This window comes from Anguilla rostrata, chromosome 9, assembly GCF_018555375.3.
Source record: "Anguilla rostrata isolate EN2019 chromosome 9, ASM1855537v3, whole genome shotgun sequence".
NCBI lineage: Eukaryota > Metazoa > Chordata > Actinopteri > Anguilliformes > Anguillidae > Anguilla > Anguilla rostrata.
In genome coordinates this window covers 3928428-3951929 of record NC_057941.1, presented here as the reverse complement: position 1 = coordinate 3951929, position 23502 = coordinate 3928428, and the positions used below count along the sequence as shown (strand labels likewise).

General features: G+C 45.8%; 1 protein-coding gene across 6 annotated transcripts in view; it reads right to left on the bottom strand.

The window, feature by feature from the left end:
* The window catches only part of gabra1 (gamma-aminobutyric acid type A receptor subunit alpha1), a 32488-nt gene extending 11055 nt beyond the window's left edge, over positions 1-21433 (bottom strand). The window contains exons 1-8 of one of the 6 annotated variants that reach the window (XM_064349862.1): positions 21350-21433; positions 14033-14133; positions 10335-10447; positions 7851-7918; positions 5977-6197; positions 4393-4475; positions 3208-3351; positions 1675-1827 (exon numbers count right to left, since the gene is read on the bottom strand). In XM_064349862.1, coding sequence (XP_064205932.1) covers positions 1675-1827; positions 3208-3351; positions 4393-4475; positions 5977-6197; positions 7851-7918; positions 10335-10447; positions 14033-14109 — 859 coding nt within the window. In that variant the 5' untranslated portion in view covers positions 14110-14133; positions 21350-21433. The other 5 variants (XM_064349860.1, XM_064349857.1, XM_064349858.1 and 2 more) reach the window with 5 other exon arrangements.
* Between the last annotated feature and the right edge of the window lie 2069 nt (positions 21434-23502).

Here is a 23502-nt window from a genome sequence, read left to right as displayed (position 1 = left end):
CCGTGGAGACCGGGTGTAGCCTAGCGCCCAGGACGCATGCGCCAGCTTCCTTAAAGACGCCTGTGGGGGCTCTGCTAGAATAGAAAGGGGCTGCTGGTGTCTGGTGATATAAGACGGTGCTAAAAATATAACTACCCCCCCCTCCCCCCTTCCTCCCCTCATCCCCACCCCTATAATTTTAAGGCATTATAAATTGCAACGGATTAGCAAGATTTGTTATTTTACACCCAGGTCCTGGTCAGTATTTTTTTTCATACGCCCTTGGGCTTGAGTCTCTAATACAGCCATTATCTCCAGTTAGTGAAACACCCTTGGGGGGGTGGGGGGGGGGGGGGTGCTTTTTTTCCCTCTTGAGTATGTGTTCCAGTTGCCCCAGAAAAAAAACATTGTGTACGGCATATAAATATCAATACACAGTGCGGGTTATCTGAAGAGGGGAGGAGAGGACAGAAGGACAAAAGATATGACGCTACACACGGGAAGCATATGGCCAGCGTGGCGGGAACAAAAAATACATCTTGGCCTGGATTGCGGGAGCAGTAGAGGAAGACCGCATTGTGGAAGGGCATCTAATCTCAGGCTGATGGGGGGTTGGTGGAGGGGGAGGGGGGGATAAATAAATAAACCACACTAGGCTCCCTCTCTGAGTACTGCAGGGCGCAACTTTAAAATATTCAACCAGAGGAGCGCTCGCTCGCTCTCTCGCTGTCCTAAACAGCGTGAGTAAGGTCGAGCAAGGACGCCGAGCCACCGAGCCCGCAGTGGAGACGCAAAAAAAAAAAAAAATCCTTTCAACAAGTTCTCTTACATAAGTCACCGGCTTCCCCTGCGATCCCTTACGGCAGGACGCCGCCGCCGCAGTTCTGTCTGCTCGGGGATTTAAGGAGCCCTTGACTCAACCCGTCCGCGTGCGCATTCCCCCCCCCCGGAAATAAGGCGGCCGTGCGTTCCGTTCCGGAGCTCAGAGGGGGCGCGCGAAGCGTCTTCGAGGAGAAGCGGGGTCGAGTCTGCGCCTTAAACCATTTATCCTTCTTTATTTTTAAATTCCGAGTCAGTGTTCTAGAACTCCACTGCTCTCAGTCACCAGCGGCGATTGTGACATCAGCGTTGGAATGTTCAGTCCAGAACATTCCGGTCGCGCGTTTCGCGATCTGACGCCCTTTAAAGGGTTAATGGGTATAAAAGCAGACGGTGGGAACGAACGCACATCCTGCTGAACGGGGCCACACGCTGCACAGCTGTAATTAGCGATCGTTCAAATAAAACACGGCAGTAACCGAGAGCTAAAACAGCCAAGCGCTCCGGAACAGCCTAATTTCACACTTAACAAGAGGAGTTGCAGTTCTCTTTAAAATTAACAACAACAACAACAACCCCCCAAAAAAACCAAAAAAAACGAATGCCTTTACTTGACAGTTTTTAAAAACCTCCCTCTGTGGACAGCGTCTCGCCTCGCGGCACGGAATCTTCTGTCGAACCCTATCGGTATTTGCCCCTCTCTGTTTTTGGAAGGTCCTTCACAGCCTCGCCAGGGTGCGTTAGCTCACCAGAGCTAGCAAGCGCGCGCGCGCGTGTGTGTCTCGCGCTGCCGCAACACGTCCCCCCCCCCCCCCGATCTCTCGATCAACGCGCGTAGCGTAGCGCACGCGAACGAGCGAAGCGCGCCGCACTCACCGAACACAGTCCTGGCGGGGACGGACTCCCTGTTGAGCCAGAACGACACCTGCGACAGAATCACCGTCATTATGCAGGGCAGGTACGTCTGGATGACGAAGTAGCCGATCTTCCTCTTCAAGTGGAAGTGCGTTGTCATGACAACGTACTCTCCTGCGAGGGGAAGGGAGAAGAACACATAAATAAATAAACAAACAAACGCAGGCACGTTAGACGCAATCTTACGAGACGACGCAAAAAAATGGGGGTTTAAAAAAAATAAATAAAAGGGTCACGTCGAGCGTGAGCGGGAGCGCGGAGGGAGCCGGGGGGTCGCCAGATGAGCCCCCCCGTCGGCTCGTACGCCCCTCCCCCGGCGCACCGTGTCACGGAGAAGCCGACGACTACCCCCGAGAAAAGGCGGAATGCGGCGACCTATCGATCCCCGCAGCGCTGATAACATCGTTCATATCCGCCTCGGAGCGCGGCGTGTTCCCACGGTTACAGCCAAAGCGGGAGGGGGCACGTCTGCCTGCGGGCTGCTCGCTCGCTCGCGCGTCAGTCAATAAAACGGCGTTTCTTATCGCGGGTCGCGTTTCGCGGGAGGATGGATTTATCGAAATTCTCGCAGGCGCAATCAGCGTCCCTGTAATTAAGTAAGCGTTTGCGTTTACGAACCAACGCGGTGCCGCGTTGGCAACCCGTGGCAAGTAATCGGTTTTAATATGGGCATCCATCAGGTCGCGATACACCGGGTCTGTACTTCCTATGGTGACACGTGCAACGCGTGAGAATCGATAGGTGGTTCAGCAGTAGCCGTACAGAACTAACCGAGCCCGCTCCAATCAATCACCGAGCGCGGAATTAACACCACACTCACTAGCGAGCCGATCGGCGGTGACACTTTAAACAATGGCCAGCAGAGGAGGCATTGAGTGGGCTGTCTCCGCAGTATTAACTTGTCGCTTCGTTCAAAGCGCGATTTAAAATGGCCTTTCTCTTAGCGCGGGCGTTCATTGTGCCGGCGTCAGCGGGACAAAAAAAAATTAATAATAAAAAAACGGCGAAAAAAAAAACCTTCGAAGCGCCAAAGAAATGAAATGTTTGTCATGAGTCACGCTACGCCTCACCAGGCCTACCAACGGATCACTGCATCGCGAAAAGGATTCACTCCAGTCTACCATTGTTCCACTGTGTAAACAAGACCAGGTTAAACCCATTGGACCAGACGACCAATAACTTCATACTTCAGACTTCATAACTCGGCCGACCAATGGTGTAACTTCATAACTCGGCCGACCAATGGTGTAACTTCATAACTCGGCCGACCAATGGTGTAACTTCATAACTCGGCCGACCAATGGTGTAACTTCATAACTCGGCCGACCAATGGTGTAACTTCATAACTCGGCCGACCAATGGTGTAACTTCATAACTCGGCCGACCAATGGTGTAACTTCATCACTCGCTCAGTCACTCACTCAGTCACAGACATGTGCGTTTGTACAGCTGGCCCCGCTGTTGCGGTCCAACCCCAAAAACCCCAAAACTGACCTGTACTGGACTGGACCACGCCGGAGTCCACCGTCTGTCCCATCAAGTCGTACTGGTTGAGCCGCGACCCGTCTTCGGCCACGACCACAGACTGCGCCGCCCCCCTCGTCCAGACGTACACCACCTCCGCACGCGTGTAGGCGTCTGCAGAAGCAAAGGGGCCAGAACACGTTAAAAAAATAGGATTGCCTTATACCGTTTATCTGGAGATACAAGTACACATAGGCCTCAGTAATTATCCCCAATGCCTTCCTATAACCCCATATGACCCGGCAATTCATTTTTGTCCTGGTCTTAATCTTTCAGTCTCTGGTCTTAATCCAGAAGAACTATATATTCTACCATGCTGAAACTCGCATGGGACATTGAATTTTAAAAAATTTAATTCAAGTTCAAATAAATATATGAATACATTTTTTAAATATCTATATTTTCACTGCAACATGTTTGTCATCCAAGACACTTGTATTATGTCAAAAAAAAGCAAAATCCAAATACTTAAAAGGTCTCTTCTGCCAGGCCTCAGAAGGTTAATCTCCAATCTGTTTGCTAAGGAGGGCCACATCAAAAGCAGCCGACCCTCAGCCAGGTGTGGTCCTGCGGCTGAAGGAGTCAGAAGGGCCCTTAACTCATACGATACGTTAACAAAAAAGGGAATATAAGAACAGCTACACGAGGAGGTGTAGGAGAACAGCTTCTATCGATTCGGCGGACTGGGTTTGTGGAAGACGGTTTCCAAAGGTGAGAGCGCAAAAGTCGAAAAAAAAAAAAAATCTCCACGTCGTCCCCAAAAAAATTCGAGCAGGTCAGTGCCGCAGAGTTGGGTTTCTTCTCCACTAGCAAAAATGATTTCTACTGCAGGAAAGAGGCGTCGATGAAATATTTGAAGAGCGACCGGGTTTAAAGGTTTAAAGGATGCTTTTAAATAAAAATGTTAAAAATCACGTCACGCCGTTGTTTCTGTACGGCTGGCCACTGTCTGCACACGCACTCTCTCTCTCTCTCCGTCTGTGAGGATGATGTTGGGTCGACGGCACTGGCGGGTCGCCGTGACGACGGCGACTGGCTGACCCACAGCCAGAGGACCCCTTTTCAGGGTTCGGTTCGCTGGGGGGCCGTTGTTCTCCGCGCGGAATCGCGTACGCCTAGACCTGAGGAGAGGGGGCAGAAACGGGAGGCACTCACAGCTGCCAAACTTCAGCGGGCAGGCGTGGGCATCCATGGGGAAGTCCTCCAGATGCATAGGGCACTCTGCCCTGACCGTCAACCTGAGGGGGGAGGGGCGGGGGAGAGGGAGAGGGAGATAGGGGAGAGCGAGGGAGAGAGAGGGAGATGGAGAGAGAGAGAGGGGAGAGGAGATGAGGAGAGAGAGAGAGGGGGGAGGGAGAGGAAGAGAGAGGAGAGAGGAAAAGAAGAGAGGGAGAGGAGAGGGAGAGAGAGATGAGGAGAGGAGAGGGAGAAGAGAGATGAGGGAGAGAGAGAGGAGAGACAGAGAGGAGGAGAGAGACAGCAAGAGAGATGAGGAGAAGAAAAGAGAGGGTGCAAGGGGAGGGAGAGGGAGGAGAGGGAGAGAGAGAGAGATAAAGAGAGAGAAAGTGGACAGAGAGAAGGAGAGAGAGAGCAAGAGAGAATGCAAAAAAAATCAGTAATAGAGTCAGGGAACAGGAAGGAGAAAGAGAGAGTGGCGAATCAATATTCATACCACACCTTGCTGCCTCCAGGTTTTGAATACAGCTATTCATACCACACCATGCTTTCTTCGGCTTTTGAGCACAGCTGTATTCTCTACAGTACAACCGGCAGAATGAAGCGCGCCCCTGAAACTGAATCAGACATACACCCTGAGAGCCCCCCGGCCTTTTTCTGACAGCCCGTGTGAAGGAATGCCGATATAACAGGGACACGTCTCCAATTCGTCATTCGCCCGACATAAATATGTACTCACGCCGGGCCCTAATCTCCTAATAAACACGTTAGAGGATGGTTTATGGGGTCCCCCCGTGACCCAGACATTAGTGCGCTTTCCAGGGCCGCGTAAGAGAGGACTGCGTGCCGCTTCAATTTATAGATCCTTCGGATACCGCGGCCCCGTTCGCCGTACGCGCACGCTCGCGTTTCTGACAAGCTCCTCCCCTTTGCGTTCCCCCTGGAGCCTCCATCCTCACAAGCGGCTAGCGAAGCTAACGTGCTTTCCAAACACTGGGACACGAGTGAGGTCCCACACAACGGGCCTCGTTCGCGAAATACGCGTACGATCGCGTCTGATCGTAAAACTGTACGCGAGAACGTTTCCACAAAGATTTCGGCGTTCGTCATTTTTCCGCCTCATCTGTATTTTCTCATGGCTGTTTCCCTACGCTAATGACATGAACAGGATTGTGCATAAAATCTGCAAACAGTCAGCCTTCATCGTCTCACACACCTGGGATACGCACAAAAACAAAAGGCCTGCAGCACCTGTCACGAATCCCACATTGGCTTTTCTCAGGAACGTTTTTTAAGAACAAAAGTAAGAATCATTTAAGAAACGCTTTGTCAATGAGGCCCAACGTCTCACCTTCGCCGGGCATCAAACAAACGATCAACACTGGAAGGCAAGAGGCCAAACTGAGAATCAATGATGGAAGACAAAAGGCCAGACGACGAATCACGTGCGCCTTTGAAAGTCAAACGACGAAGCGGCGAAGAAGCGAAACGTTCCGTCCCCCGGCTCATCGTATCATATCGTAATCCAGCGCTCTCTGTTATTTACTTATTTATGTTCCGTACCTCATAGTGTACAGCAGGGTCCCTTCCTCCGTGATGCGGAGCAGCTTGTTGGGCATGGTCATGTTGTGCGCCACCGACTTCTTCCCGTTGTGGAAGAACGTGTCCGGGGTCCAGATCTTGCTGGCCATCAGGTTGTTCAGGCGCAGCACCGCCATCGGCCCTTTGAACTTTAACCTTTCGTCCTTCCAGCTTTGTCGGAAGAAGACGTCTATGGTGTACTCCTGCCAAACGGGGAAACGGGGGGGGGGGGGGGAATCCGTTAACTCCATGACAACTCCCTCGGTTCCAGCCTTCTCTCCAGGCTATTTCACGTCTAAGAGCGTCGTCTACGCCCAAGAGCTGAAAGCAGAGCATTCTGATAACCCCTCTTCCCTTTCATGTCATTTCACTTCCTCTAATCTGTGACGGCCAGTGTTTTTTTTTTAAACCTAATGGGGGAGTTTTATGCTCGATATGTAGAGGCTTTCATAAAAGTTACAATACCTAAGTACGGCACGCAGCTTTCCTGACCAAAGTGCACCTTTTCAGGCTCTGAATGAGGCACTAAGTAATGGCGAACCTTGATGGCCAAGCTTCTCTTTAATTCGCTCACTTTTCCCGACAGACTCAGCCAAATCACAAAATGCCTTTTTTCTCGTTTAAAAAGCAGGTTAATTATTCTGGCAGGTAACCGAGCTGATGGGTTGTGCAAATGGAAAGAAAAAATAAGCGAGAGGAAGAAGAAGAAAAAAAAAAAACCAGGTTAGCTCCTGGGTGCAGAAGCACATTCGGTGACTGAACTGCGCAGAAAATAGGGGCCCATATGTCAGGGAAAGCAATTATCTGGCATCATGTCAAAAACACACGGCAGAAGAGAAGAATGCTACAGCTTCACAAATATTATGACACGACAAAGGGGGGATAACAACGCGAGACGGATGTGGAGGGAAGTCTCCCTTCTGCGCACCAGACCATAAAATCATCTCTCTCCCGACGAAACAACGGCCCGTCCCGAAATATGACACTGTGTTCAACTGTGGCCGCGCCGGCATGAATAATTCTGTTTCAGCGCTGCGACGGGTTTGAATGCGAGAGCTCTTTATATTACTTTCAGGAAATACGTCTGCTTTAAGGTGCAAGGAGCACAAATTACATGATTGGGACGTTCTTGACATTCCGATGCTGATGTCACAATCGCTGCTGGTAACCGAAAGCAGCGGAGTTCTAGAACACTGACTTGGAATTTTGAAAAAAAAAAGAAAAAAATGCCAGAGATTCGCCCTCTCTGGTTTAGCAAGAGAGAAGAGCTTTCAGTGGAAACGAGCACCTATTGTACAATTCTGACTGGAACGAAGTCTGCCATTAGTCCAAATTCAATGGGGGCTACGTCAATCTCCCAATAGCTGTTTGAAAAAAAAAACCTTGATCATTTTGTATTCGATGAATATTAAACTAATGCTTACATCAACCTACAGGTTTCCACAGAAGATGAAGGGAAGCTCACAAGACACCACTGAATTAAGGCATTGCCTTGTCTTATCCTTCCGCTGCGTGTAAAAAAAACCCAGGGAAGGAAGCAGTAATGCTATTTTTAAAACGACCTGCCTCAGTTAACCAAGACGAAGGCATTTCAATATGCGGGTTAAAATAAACAGCTAATGATTTCACCGCATTCTTTATTTATTTATTTTTTTTAAACACCCTGGTGTTATTTCCCCGAGGGCCACAAATCAATCACTGTCCCCCCTTTTCCGGGGAAATGAAGGGAACGGGCCCGTGGAAACCCTCCCTTCAGTCTCGCATCGTAGCGAGGGGGGTTTGGGGGGGGCGAGGCGAGGCGAGCCAGATGTGGAGAGGGGCGGTGGCATTCAGAGGAGGTTGAGGAGGGGGCGTACCATGTCGTGGTCCGAGACAGGTCCAATGCTCGTCACGAAAATGTCAGTCTTGACTTCGGTTACACGCTCTGTTGAAGCAAGAAATTAGGAGAGAAAGTGTCAATCAGTGGTCCTCATTAGCCCTAACTACCTCTTACTCCTGAAGGGTGCGTCTCGCTGTTGATATAATCGTTCCCAAACTGTCACCAGGCACCCATGCTCAACTGTCTACTCTTTTTTTTCCGAAATTCCCATTTCAAGAGCCACTGGTTTTGTTTCAGGGTCATAACAGGGCAATAAATGAACAAATAATTTATAGACAGCATTTGCGTGTGCGTGTGCGTGTGTGTGTGTGCTTTTCTGTGCCTGCGTGTGTGTGTGTGTGTGTGTGTGTGTGTGCTTTTCTGTGCCTGCGTGTGTGTGTGTGTGTGTGTGTGTGTGTTTTATTGGGGGGTGGTGTGGCACCCTGTAATGATGTATTCATGATGTCACTCTATGTGCCTCATGGTCTCGAATTGTTCCAGTGCTATTATTATTATTATTATTCATTGCATCTATCTAGCGCATTTCTCATTGGCTGGCAACTCGAAGCGCTTTACAGTGATGCCTCAACTGCCACCAATGTGTAGCACCCACACTGGGTGATGTCACAATGGCACGGCAGCCATTTTGCGCCAGAAAGCTCACCACACATCAGCTGAGGTGGAGGTGGAGAGGGAGAGTGCAATTTTTTATCCAATTATAATCAGGGGATGATTAGGAGGCAGGCTGAGACAGCCAGGTTGGGATTTTAGCCAAGACACCGTGGAACCCCCCTACGCTTTGTGAATGTGGTCAGTAACTCTAGAAATGCTGATGAGCAATCGGTGATTGTGTCACCCAGGTTAAGGAAGCGTTCTGTCGGTAAGGCGTCCATGTGTCATCCTCGCTAGTCGATCGGGTGCCTGTAAACTCAGAGGCAACAAAGTGATAAGGCACGAGAACCAGTGGTCTGCTTCACCTCGTGCCTAACAACACCTCCAAGCCGTGCCAATGTTCATGATATACCATCGGTGTGAGTGCCATATCACCAAGGAAACACAACAACCGTAAAAGCAATTTTTTAAATAGATTGTGTCCATCAGTTACTTAGCAACAATTTCTTGTTTGGACCTACTTATCTGACTACAAACAAACTAGCTAGTGTTAGCTCTTAAACTAAGTAATTGAAAATTAGCTAGCTATCATTATAAAATATCACTTTTCCTTATTTGTATGTGGTAATTTGGACACCGCCAGTCAAGGTGCAGTTACGGAAGTAATGCTAACTCATCAAAAGTCATTAACCCAAAGCAGCCAAACGACATGCTAAATGCTTCCATTTCCAGAACTTTGCTCTTACTGTTTTTGTAGGCTAATGGATCCAATAATATTACAATATTTATAAAATGGTCAAAAAAACTCTGATATTACTGATATCAACACGATGTGCAAATGTTCCCGTGGTTGTTGTTGGGGTATTACAGCACACCTGAAATGCTATACTGACCAACGAGCACCCAGAACGGAACAGAGCTTATCCTTTTTAATAAAGCCACATAAGAAAGGTCTTCCTCCGACTCTAATCTGTGCAAGCTTAGCCTTGGGCCACGGTGTGTACAGAAGCAGGCTGGCAACACCGTGTGCTTCGGAGGGGAACTGCGGGCGTCCGCACTCTCCGGAATCGACAGTGGGGTCGACAGTCGGACATTTCAAATCAGGGTGGGAACTGGGCACGTAAAGCCCCACATCGTGTGGCAATATATTTTTTTCTAAAATATGTTTTATGGAACGCTTAAAATAAAAATAAAAACCCTGCTGCAGTGTAACCGTAAGGGCGCAGGTGTGGGTCACTCAAACCTCCACACGTCCCCCTGTGCACTCGGGGGAGTAATTGTCCACGCCTTGCTGAACCTCTCTCTTACAAAGTGCTTAATGAAGTCCTGTCCCTTTGCGCTGTCCTTGTCCCGGGCACAAACAGGGCGCAATATCCATATAATCAGTGTTCTGAGAGCACGCTGGCGCTGAGCGATCACCCCCGCGCCCTTCGGTCCCGCAGTCGTCCCGGGCGCGGCTTTCAATACGGACCCGTTTACATCCACCCCCCCCCCCCCCCCCCCATCTGCTATAAAGTTGAGCCAAGGAGCGAGCAACAGGCAAGCTCCATTAAACAACTGAAGCAGGGGCCTTCAAAACTGTTATGAACATAACTCTCTCTCTCTCTCTCCCTCCGTCTCTCTCATACACATACACAGCACACATGCACGCACACACACACACACACGTACACACACAAACACACAGAGTGCACACCTCAACCAGTAAAGCAGACGGTGTCCAAAAAGACGGACCAAACTCATCCCTGGGTAACTCTGGGTGCCTGGCTAATCTGCGAGGGTGGCCATTTTGCCCAGCATAAATGATAATGGATGGCACGTGATAACGGATGGCTTGTAAGTGGCGATGCCATGAACTGGGAAGCTGTACCTCCAAGGCCAGGCCTGAGACGATTGTCATAGCCGTCCAGCAAGCTGTCCAGGATTCTGGTGAACACTGTGGTGTTGTCCTTCTGCTCGTCAGAGACGCTGTTCTGATTGGAGCTGGAAAAACGGCAGGGAGATACGTGAATAACACAGGAGAGAGTGTGTGTGTGTGTGTGTGTGTGTATGTCTGTGGGGTGTGTGTGTGTGTTTTTGTGTGTAAGTGTGTGTATGTGTGTGTGTGTGTGTGTGTGTGTGGGGTGTGTGTGTGTGCATGGGGTGTATGTGTGTGTGGGTAGGGGTGATGGGTGTGTGTTCCACATCCTTTTGTACATCTGAAATCAGGTACTTTGAAAACACGGAATTGCCTGTGAATATGTTAGGGGGGCGGAAAAGCTAATGCGCTCTTATGTCCTGTCCCCGGGGAACACAATATTTATGAATGTCATGGTGCATTATTAATGTTTTAATAGTCTTTTTACATCAATGAACCTGCACGCATTCACATTTTTAGCAAATTCAAAAACATGAATATAGCAGCCAGAAAGCATCCCTTTCAAATTACAATTTGACTAAAACAGGCGTGCGAGCCTCCCACAAGTGACGATTTGGAACATTACGATCAGTTTCATAAAGGTACTGTAGGTGAACGTGGCATTTCTATCTGCGAAGGACGATTTCTGCTCTCACAAAATGATCATTGCAAAAAAATAAAATCTATCCACATCGATAATCTGCTGCTGAATGCAAATCGCATTTTTTTTTCCCTCCACTTTTCTGATAACAGACCACGCAGGTTTGATTGCATTCTGAATACATATCCCCTGTTCTAAAACAAACTCCACGCTGAATCTCCTCCAAGGAGAGAAGGAGGTCATCGAGATTAGTTAACACAGACTTGCAAAAAGGGGGGGGCGGTGGATTTGAAATAAACAGAAGGCAGACAGAACGGATGAAAGCACAGAAAGGTAGTCGTGGACTTTTGGAAGGAGTGGGGGGGGGGGGGGTTCATGCATGTTGCTAAATAAAATCAAAACTGCTTTCAGCCTTGTGTCATGAACTACACAGAAAATGGCTTAATTGCTGCTATTATTAAGTTCCAGGCCACTCATTTTCCAGATTCTATCACCACACTTCCTAAAAATTGTACAAGATTTCAGAACAGTACCAAATTAAAATAATATTAACTAGGTAATATCAAAAATGACAACATTTATGCAAAGAATGCAACAAGAATTCATGATCTCGCTTTCACAGGCGTGTAATGCCACCTGCAATTTAGCTCCAGGTAAACCAGGGGAACCATTTAATACAAAACAAAGCAGCGAGACAGCTCACTTCTCAACCCCTGACATTCACTCCGAGATTAAAACTAAGACGCGAGTCGTTTCTCAGTCAACCAAAAGACAAGATAATAAAAAAAATATATATCAATCCATTGGACGTTGACCCAAAGTCAGGGGGAGTCTATTTTACTCAGCACATTACACCCCCCCCACCCAGACCCCCCACCCCCTCCCCATCCCTCTCCCCCCTGCTCACCTCCAAATTAGGAATGCCTGTCTACACACGTGTGCTGTGCTGAAGTGACACACAGCCTCCAGGCCTTTTGATGTGCTGTGGAGTTACTGTTCAGCAGATGCTAACGCTAACAGCCGCTGGAACGGCGCGTGAGCGAGCGTGCCTACGAGTGCGCACTTCAGAGTGTGCATAATTAAAATGAATTTGAAAGAATATATATGTTTTGGGGGAGGGGAAGGCGTTAGGGGGGTGGGGGGGGGGGGGGGGGGGAGGGTGATTGTGGATAAGGCCTGAGCTGCACACATGTTATGGGCTGGGGCCACTTCCTTATAAAACATTGTACACCATCCCCATCTACAGGTCATATGAACATTAACAGGAGTTCTCTCGGCAGACTGCAGGCTGGGCTTGGGTCTGGACGTACGCACGGCACATTACGGCTAAAAAAACGTCTCTGTGCTTTTTTACACCCCCCCCCCCCGCCCCAACCGTTTCACACCCAGCGAGACTGCGCAGGTCGGCTGTTTCACTCGAACCCGAAACAGAACACAGAGGCGAATATGAAACGGATCTAATGCATCGCAGCATCTGGGCAACCAGTATGCAGAATTATCATGGAGACTATCTTTCTAAAATTTTCAACGTGTTTTTTTTTTTTAGAAGCTCGAGCAGGCCTTCATATTTGTGCTGACACCACGTCACTCACCTAAGGTACCAGAGAGAATACACTGCCCCCCGGCTATTTTTAAAACACTTTTAACCCTGTAAGGTGCGAGATCACAAATATATGTGATTGCAATGGTCTCAACAGAACATTCTAATGCTGATGCAACAGTCACTACTGGTAACTGAAACTAATGGAGTTCTAGAACACTGACTTTTCTTTTTTTTTAATTGCTCTTCAAAGGGTTAAAGAGTGCTTTCCAGCATTTATAGCCCAATATTCGCACTGACATTGACACTGTCACTAAAGACGTGCATCACCGTTTAGGGAAAAGCCTATCAAAGCCATGACAACAAAGGGTTGGCATAGATGTGCTCTCTGAAAAAAACAAGGAAATAAAAAACTCAAAGAATGAGCCATTTTTCTTAAGTTTTGATAGACATAAAGCTGGCAGCTTAAGTTAAATGTTGAGGCCTCTAATACCTTAATAATTCATATTTAGTCAAAATCAGCATCTTTGCAACATGACAAACACTTCCTATGATGTCCGTACATTAATATTCTGGGTTTGTCTTGGCTAGATTTATGTGAAACAAACTGCACCCAATTAAACACACGCTGCTTCGTAGCTCTAGAATTCGGAGTTTCACAGCCTCCTTGTGTCGAAATCACATCAAAATCTGACACATTTTGCTGAACATAAATTTTCAACCTGGAACCATCTGAAACTGACCAAAATATGTACCCCCTTTTAATCCTTGCATGGCAGGGTTATTTTTATTTATTTATCTATTTTTTTCAGGTTTAAGTACCATAATAACAGCTCAGAAAGTTGGCAGTATTACAAACATAATACTGCTGTTGATATTGCTGTTATTGGTAGTAGTGGAGGTGTAGACATACTCCTCAAGACCACCAAGACGAGCAAAACTTTGGCATAGGCTGCCGCTTTTGAGTTCTTGGACAAATTGTTCTGACCCCTAAAACTCCCAGCCATTTACACGAGTTACAGAGTGTGTATGACATAAACTGTTAGTCCATTACATCCCTCTTCAAAAATGACGCCTGCTCAATCATGTAACGACCGTGATGTCACAAAAAAAAATTGTTTTGGTTGAGCAGGCTATAATAGACCATCAGTACACACAGTGTAACTCATGAAATTATTACAGTTCACAGCAGAGCATCCTGGAGCAAGATCCTAATTACAAAGCACTCTGATAACCATATATAAGGGGCAAATAGGGGAAGCTACAGAAACATAATAATTACTATCACGTTTTCTCTGGCTTACTAATGATCAGTTTGTTCACCAGTTTGGCAACAACAGAATGAACTTTATAAAAACATGATTTTTTTGCCATTCATTAAATGAATTTTAATTTTGTTCCATCTATGATTTAGACTAATTAATATCATCGTTGTGGTTAGAGCAGAATGCACTGTGTTTCTGTTTACTGTGCCAGCTCTGTGCAACACGCCAGTTTGTTCACATCTAACACGGAAAACAGCATCTTTACCTTTTTCCACCGTAGACGTTTCCCACCGACACGCAGGCCCATATACACAGCACTGCTGATCCCGTTCGTCCCAACATTGTTTTTCACTGAGGGAAATTTATCTACAGGTGAAGGAAAAACAAACAAATACATTAGAAGACAGTTCCATTCGTCAGACACAGAGGGTACGAAGAAGAAGCTAGTAGATTAACAATGATATACTTTCACTTCAGACCCGGGAGACAGTGCCAAAGACCACAAGATTTACACCAGTAACTTTCATTTGAAAACCACCTTTCTAGAACAGTGCAGTCTATCGTGGTCTCTGTTTGACAACAGATGCCTCGTTATTTTCGTAAAACGTTATCGGTGTCTCTTAATCGCCAGATGTCAACAGAATCTAGCATGTCTATACATTTTAAACGCAGTCATGGTGACATTTCAAAGAACACGCGCTATCACCGAACCATGTGCCACTTACATAAACACGATCTGAATCCAAATATGTTATCGTTTGGTGTAAACGGTGTCACAAACGAGTCCAATTGTTCGCTGCTAGCCCGGTGTGCTGTTGCGGCGTACGATGCTTCACCCTTTAGAAGCTGTTCACGATTTTTGGATTTCACATTATAAATAGTCTCGCCGTGGTTTACAAAAAACAGCAAGGTTTTGGGGCAGCGGCGCACACGGAAGAACGGCTTCTCATGACTGCAGCCTTCGAAAGGGTAAATGCACGAGGGTGAACGATAGATTCCGTATAAACACAAGACAGACAACACGAGCACAATGCAAGGAACCGTGCTCCACCGTCAATTACATCTGACAAAAAACCTATTTAAAATGTCACATCGTTTGTAACCATGGCACTTGTGCGCATAATCCGCGAATATAGTTGAAAATACCAGACAGCCAGCACCAACCAAATCTTCTTATACGCTGTCGTTCGTACCTCCGTCCATCTACACATTACATTTCAGTGCCGAAAACTAACAGGTTAACGCGTTAAACAAAAGGGAACCGTACGATGATTTGCTGAAAATGACATTTGACAGAATTCACGCTCAGTCGGTTTAATTTTCAAAGCAATACAAAATACTCCCGAGATCCTAAAGCAATTAATTTCCCGGAGAAAGACGCTCTAATCAATATAAAAACCATTATGCCACAGGCGACTGGCAATAAATATGATGAACGTGTTATTGAAACGTGCACTATACTAACTGCGAATCCTATTCTGGTTAATTCCACCAAGACAACCTGGGATGTGCTGAAAACATACAATGCCATGGATCTCCGATAATATGTTAAAATTCCTTCACTCGACAAGGATTTGATGAAGCAGGGATAATGCAGATTAAGTCCGATTCTACCACACACTACCAGACTTTGGAACTAATCACAGATGGACGTCCTTTAAATATAATCTAAAGTTGGTAGATCAATTTAATATACACCTGGCATGCACGCGGCTCGCTTCTAAACATGCTCAGTATTTTAATTCCAACACGTTAAGCAATTAAGTAACTGTATGCGCTTACATTATAACCGCTGTGCAGGCTCCGTACAAGTCAGCCTTCACAAAATAGCAGACAGTTAAAAGAATATCAATATTCAATCATGGCACCTCCGTTCCTACCTCAAACTTATCATTTCACACTTTCCACGAAACTCCTTTTATGATTCTTTTTTCCACAGCCACCCTGACTATGTAGCTAAATCAGAACTCAATGCAGTTCCAACTGCTATTGTCGACCCCCAACAGCCCCCCTCCCCCCCTCCCCAATCCCCCCCTACTCCCCCCACCCCCCCTCCCGAATTTTCAACTGGTAAAAGCCCAACAACATGAAAAAATATGAAACCACTTACATCGATATGCCAGTGATATTCAACTGTGTCGTATCCTTCAACTTTTTACGGATACCTTTTTTCTAGACGGATACGTTGCGAAAAAATCCTCATAGATCTCTGATCTGCCGAATTTTAGCTGGAGGCTCGAGAAGCGGCTGCTGACGATGCTGAGCCTGCGCAGGTCTCGCGCGCTATTCCTTCGTGTGGGGAGTTAGACTCTTCCCAGTCCCCGCAAATTGGTAATCTAACTACAAAATCTACTCTAAATTCGGAGATTGCGGCCAAATAAAGCCCTTCTTTACCAAGACAATAGTAATATGTCCCTGGGTAAACCGGATGTGAAATAGGCTGTGACTTCATGCCAGGGCGATTTTCTTTTAGAATGGAAGGTGGTACCAATCTCTCATCTAAAGACCAATCCGCCCATTTTTTATATGCAGCACAATTTAACTTCCACTGCTGTCGACTTAATCTCTTTTCAGTGGCTGCAAAATCAAATCCTCTTACATTTTCAACCCGGATCTCTTGTTTTTTTTACCCTCCTTTTCCCCGCGCTGGACTGATCTCTGATGTTTTGCAATCGAAAAAACACAGTTTTACATTATCTAGAATACATATATTAAGCGGCACGGGATTCCGCTGATACGAAAAGGAAGATCTTTCATCAAATATTTAATAGTCAAAGCAGCCTATTTATGAATATGCCTCATGCAATTTTTAAGAAACGGAATCTCTTCTCAAGGAGACATTCTTCCCAATTCTAAGAAATCCACACTGTGTTCTTCACACTCAACGAGCTAATGTGACTCCGAACTCCGAATATCACCTTAAATTACTCGCTGTAGACTGCTCTCAAAGACCTGGATTCTCCTCTAAACATCACCACTGCATCTGTGTCCACAGCATAATGTCACGTTGCTATTTATCGTAGCATGCGAGTGAGCAAATACTGTAGCTTCCACGGGCTGTGCTGTGCTATGTCTCCGCGAAGCCGCTCGGTGAAACTAAGCGTAGATTTCGTTGTCATTAACGTTTTAAAATTAAGTTAAAACTACGAGCCAGACGATCGTTTAAATATGTCAGGAATCGGGAGCAATGTCGCTCCCTATCTAAATAACTTCTTCGAGGCAGAACACCCACCGATCTCAATAATTGCTTCAAAACGCATTTGCCACAGACGACTGAAATCCACACGTCCTTCAGAGGCAAATCATCACCCTTCACATGGCAAATAGACTAAATGGTTTATTTATTTATTAGTTTACTGCGCTCGCGGCAGCTTGCTTCTTGTCCTGCGTTTGGAACGAGATCAGGGGCATTGATACTGGGTAGTGTTGCGCGGGTAAATGCATAGGCTATTTAAAAGGGTTGTGATTGGTAGTGTTGTCTAACACTAGAAATGATAGTCGAACTGTTATGACCTTAAAAACTGATACCGACTGTGTATTTTAAGTGCGCCTAGAAACTGAACAGATTTAAATGTGTCATATGTCAATCATACCCAATCAGTTGTTGGTTTAACGCATATTGAAAGCTTGAAAGCATACGCTTTCTAAGGTGTGCGTGCGTGCGCGCGCGCGCGTACGTTTGTTGTTAGTATAATCAGACTTCTGTACTTCATAAAGTTAAAGAGAGAGCAGTTTTTTTCTTTTGGTATCAGTTCTCCAGACGTAAACAGGTGTTTTCACTGAGTGAAATGGGATTCAGAGGAATTATAAAATATATAAATGTAAAAATTATTATTATTATTACACTTTAGGTCATAGACTTGATTGTTGGCTACAACAGCAGATGCGCCAACTCTCACTAATACACAAAATTAGAGTTTAGGCGACAGTATACCAATAATTAACACATTTAGCGTTAAATAAACGCTAATTTTTAGTCAAAATGTGAGAAGTCCCGAAAATGAAGTCATGATTATGATCTCGCAATATAGCCTCTTTCTTCACAGATGCGATTAAGAGACGTTTATTTTGCATTCAGGAATGTTTGGTTGTTATAGCAGGAGTCTAACCCTGACTCAGTTCCGGCAGAAGTTAAATCGAGTCTCATCATTGTGAGTCACCGCACCAGATTGTGTTCAATGGTGTCACAATAGTGACAGCAAAGTTTTTGCAGACATAAGGTGAAGATGTTTCAGAACTTCGGATAGTTCCAAACCAGCTGGCGCTGAAATAAAATGTTTCCCGTCGCTTTGACTTGAAGCAAATTAAACAATGCCGCAGACAACTTGGACACAGAACGGCAACGATATGGAATGCAACATACTGAAAGCGATCACCATTAAGAATCCTAATGGCTTGACGGATTGCATCACCCACGGCCCGTCTCCCGGAAGAAGCCCGGCTAAGTTAAAATCAGTCTGTTAGCGCGTGCAGTAGCTTGTCGCTATATATGCGCTGGCGAGGTTGGGGATACAGTGAGACGCTGGTATAAGTAATCTCGTTTGACAAGCACTTGGAGTTTTTTCTGGGGGGTAACTTTGAAAATAATTCACATTGAAAACTTTAGTAATTGTCCTAGTGTCCTTTTACGTCCTCTGTTACCGACACGATTTTAAGCGTGTACTCTTAGCAGCTAAAGACCCAGGGCACTTTATGTCGCGTTATGCTGCGTATCAGCATTTAAAAATAATAAATATAGGCTATATACATAAAATGGATATATATATAATGGAACCAGAGGGACTTTAGCAGCAGATTTGTTTGTGTGATGTTACATGTGAAACATGGAAAATACATCTTACAGTTTCAGGAGCACTTAGCCGAATATCACAAAAAAAAAAGCAATGTCCTTTTCACCACACAAAATAAAAATAATTGTATTCAAAATGTCTATGTGTGTGTGTATGTGTGTTACGTGCATCTCTGTGAGTGTGTGTGTGTGCGCGTGTGTTGTGTGTGTGTGAGTGTCAGCATGTGTGTGTCTGTGTGTGAGTGTGTGTGTGTATATATATGTGTGTGCATGCATGCTGTGTGTGTGTGTGTCTGCATGTGTGTCTGTGTGTGTGTGACTGCATGTGTGTGCCTGTGTGTGTTTGTGTGAGTGTGTGCCCGTGTGTGTTTGTGTGAGTGTCTGCGTGTGTGTGTGTTTGTGTGTGTGTGCACATGTAAAACGCCAGGTTTGCACTAAAAGTGACGGCAGCAGGTAGCGCACGCTGAAAAAGAACGCGGTGAGGTGCCTCTTGCTCACGCAGTCTCTTTGGTCCCCGGAGAAGAAAAGCACTATTATGTCATTAAGAGGCACAGAACATGGCGGGGACCCTTTGTGAATGGGAACGAGAGAGAAGAAGGGAAAGAGAGGATTTACAAGGGCGGCATCGCCATCCCGGCTTTGTGCCCACATCAGTCATTTCCCGAGCTGAGCAATGCAATTCGCGAGTTTCGCTTGTGAAGCCTTAGCGGTGCCGTAAGTGTACGCGGGCTCACTGTACTCCAGATGCAATTACTCCAAAGTGCTTTCAGAAAATCTGCCTAACGCCAGCAGGCTCTGTGGAGCCTACATGTCTGAACTACTTAGGGGATGTAGCCGTAGGTAAACAGCAGTGTGGCATAGTCTTCAGCTGACTTGTTAACATGGGGGGCGGGGGGGGGGTTTGCAGGTTCAATCCTTGGATGGGACACTATAAATTAGGTTTCCTAGCTTCATGTTCCTTGGCTCGAATACAGCCATGCAGAGCAGGGGTGTCTAATCTTATCCAAAAAGGGCTGAAGCGGGTGTAGGTTTTCGTTTTAGTCCAGCACTACAAGATCTGATTCAATCATGGTCTTCGATCGCAACCTCAATATGTAGAATCATGTGTCTTGATGCTGGGATAAAACACAAAAACAAGCACCCATACCAGACCATTTCCGGATAGGATTGAGCACCCTGGATGTAGAGCAATCATCAGACCCAATGTTCTCCCATAAGATCATGGCCGCTCATATACAGTACAGGTCCACCACCGAGTTTAGCAGTCGGTGACAAACATTGTGGGTTGAAGGCTTCCTTTGGCTTTCTGCAAATGTAAACGCATCCAAGTGAAAGAAAAATGAGACCATTTTGCTTTTTTTAGTTGATCAGGGGCCCGGTTCTGTGTTGCTTATACTTGGCTGTGCATCTCTGTGCATTGGCCTTGGACATAAACAATTTCATAATGGCAGCCTTGCTACAAATGCCAATTTTATGAGGCCTACAACCTGCAGTTTTTGTTGAGGTTGGGTCAGAAAAATGTGGAGTTGATAGTTTTCTGGAGATTTTTGAGGCCGTAGTTCTGGAACTGTAGCAACGGTCCTGCTAAGAGCCCATGCAGCCTTGTTGGTGAACTTCCGCCTGTGATCATCTTTCCGATGCAGTTTATTTTGTGTTTGTCAGTACTGTTTCACTTCATGGATTAACCATTTTGAAGAGTGGGTGTTTTGGAATGTGTTTTGAACATTCTGAGCCAGTGTTCTGGAACCCCATTGTTTTCAGTTATGATTGTTACATCAGTATTAGAAGTTCAGTCACAAACATTCTAATCACATATTTGTGATGTCACGCCTTGACGGACTCAACAATTGACTATTTGGGCACTGACTATTTGGTCTCTTTGGAATGCTGTGAGTCACCTCTTGCTGCTCTGGAACCTCAAATATCATGCTAACTTCGATAGCTGGCATACTGCAAATTGGCAATTAACTTAATGATTCACCTGTGTGGCTGTCTTCTCTATTGTGATTTAGTGACTTCAAAGTTAAAGTTAAACACCCCTTTAATGCAGGGTTTCTATTATTTTGTCCATCCCCTTTTTGGAATAGTTTCCAGGATTCGCTACAGACATACAAACTCTTAGGATACCGGAAGCCAGGGTCCTGGATATTATTTGTATGTCAATAAACATGGTGAACCTGGATCAGATGAATAGCCAGTTTATAGTATTAACCCGTGTTACTATGAAGAGACCTGCTCAATGTAACATGGGCCTCTGTTATTGTATATGAGGTCCATGTGTAGACACCATTCCCAGTGTTGCCTTTTCGCACGTTTTGAGCCTGAATCCACAGATAGCCAGGAAATTACACAGGAAAAATAACTGCACTGTAGAACGTCCGGAGTTACTTAAACTCCAACAGAGTGCAAATGAGTCCAATAGGGCCCATGTGGACTGCGCAAGAGTCGATTTAACTCTGGACAATTCAATGTGTACGCAGTGGATGTTCAATCAGAGCTGGCCTAAAATGCGTGAACCACCACTTGTTTCTTGAAATATTCAAAATATAAATGGTGGTGATGGGGTTAGCTATTTGTTACATTTAGTGGAATGCTAAACATTTTGGTGTGAACAGACTGATAACACACAACACACGACTAGTTAAAATACAGTACAAAGTACAGAACAAATCTCCAAAAGCGTTGCGGCCGCACGAATATAGGTTAGGTTTTTAACTCTTTTAGTGTAGTCTACTTCATGCGAAACATCACAGACGGTAGACGGACAAGCTTGAGTCTGAGAAAGCCGCTCACCTTTGTTCCACCGTCATCCTTGTAAGTTACGACACGCCAATGTTTGCAGGAAACGCGGGATCCTTGACTTCTCTCCGCTCTCGGTGCCTCCCGACCGCATTCCCGAATTGCGCGTCCACGCCTTCTCCTTTAAACGACGGGGCTGCGCGGACAGGAAGGCGTCTCCGGTCCCTCGCCCCTCATGCACATCTGCAGCGTTGCATTTGCCTTCACGCGCTGGCTGCAGACGCGGATTATGAATGCAAAGTTCATAGCAGCACCCGCAGCCCAGTCAGCCACGTCATATTGAGATAAATACACCGGCTAACCTTTAATTACCGGTCTATGTGTGTCGATACTTTTCCCCCTCATTCACTGCAGGCATTACTCATGGTGCTAGCCGGTGTGTTGGCAATTAAGTCATTCTTTGGAACGAGATTTCATTGGGTGAGTTTACAGGACAATTGCATAAAAATTATATTTATTTATTTTAACAGTGCATTGTCATAGAGGGCCTGCACTGGAATTGACGTGTTATTTCTTCATATCCAGCGTTAAATACAGTTTAGTCAGTGCCGGCTTCAATAGTTTAAAAAACTATGTGTTCAGTGGTTTGATTGTTAATACCTGGGCAACCACCGTATGCGGTTATTTCAGTTGACCTTTTTGCGCGGGGTCCTTCCGTTTTGACGTTATTGTTGTCACCGAATTTCATCAATTTCTCTGCCGCTGTGTCTGCTGGTTCAATGTAGCCGATAATCCCACTGTCAGAATGTGTGTAGTAAGGATCTGGCCTGTAGGATACCATTCATGTTAAATACGTTGACCGAATCAAATGTCTACGTCCACGGAGATACGTGAAATTCTTTACAAAATTCAAACTGCGAGAGGAAAGTTTCAAACAACCCCATAAGAGATGGTTGTAATTCAATTTCCGTAATTGATTGCACAACCTTACATTTGTATACATGATTATTAATTAGTGATTAAATGCAAAAACATTAAATAAACAAATTTAAAAACCGGCAACAATAAATTAAATATGACGTGCTGATGGGTTACAGTATTTTCCACAAGCCTGTAAATATGAGAGATGCGGGAGCGAATCATTGCAGGCTACAGTGCGTCATACCGGCAGGCGACTCCGTGCTCCGAATCCGCAGTTTACATAACACTGATTATAAACCCGAGAATGACGAAAATGCAACAGTTCGGCTCTCGTATTAAACCCTCTCTGGCCATCTGTTCATCCGCAGCGTTTCCTTCTCCCCAACGCATTTGTTGTAACGTTGACCACCACAGTCACTTCGCCACCAACTTCCAACCCAAGGAAACGCATAACGCTGACATTTCTGCGCAGTATTTTATGTAATTAATTAATTTATTATTTTTGCTGCGGAAGACAAAGGGTAAATGTAATTATCTAACCAATGAATGAGTATATAGTTCATCCGTTTTATCCGCTTTTCAGTTACACATCGGATGTACTTTTTGGTTCAACGGTAATACTGCCGATTCAAAATGATCGTTTATGTACTCGATGGAACTATCACTGCTAAGTGCATATTCTGGACCGAAGGTTGAGCAATATGTAGGCTACGTTAGTGGGCAACATGAATGTATGTGTTGTTCTGCATGCATGGCGTGCACTGCATTGTAAATGAAACAAACTATGCTTGTTTGTTTGTAGTTGAAGTGGGAAGGGCATCTGTTCTTGTGGTGTGTGTGTGTGTGTGTGTGTGTGTGTGTAATTAATTACATTTAGCAGCAATCTAATATTACTATGAATTTTTGAGGTGACGACAGCCAATGAAACGTTTGAAAATGTACGTAAGCAACACGTGCCCGCGTGGATATAGATCAGTAGCGCAAGCCTGCGGAATTACAGAAAGCAGAGCGGAAATTACTGCGGCTGCAGCGTCTTGCTTTATGTCGTGCTCTCTCTCTCTCTCCAGTAAAAGGACATTCTGGAAGGTTACTGGCGTCGGGCAAGATCCACTTCATTCACTTCTCGACATACGTCACAATGAGGACGCCAGTGATGGATCGGTGCATGTCATGCAATCCATGCTTTTGATGTGATTTCAGTGGAAGTTCTGTCAGTAAAGTTCTGCACTCGGTGAACAGGTATTGACAACCATAAAGAGGATATTGACATTCAAATGAATCATTGT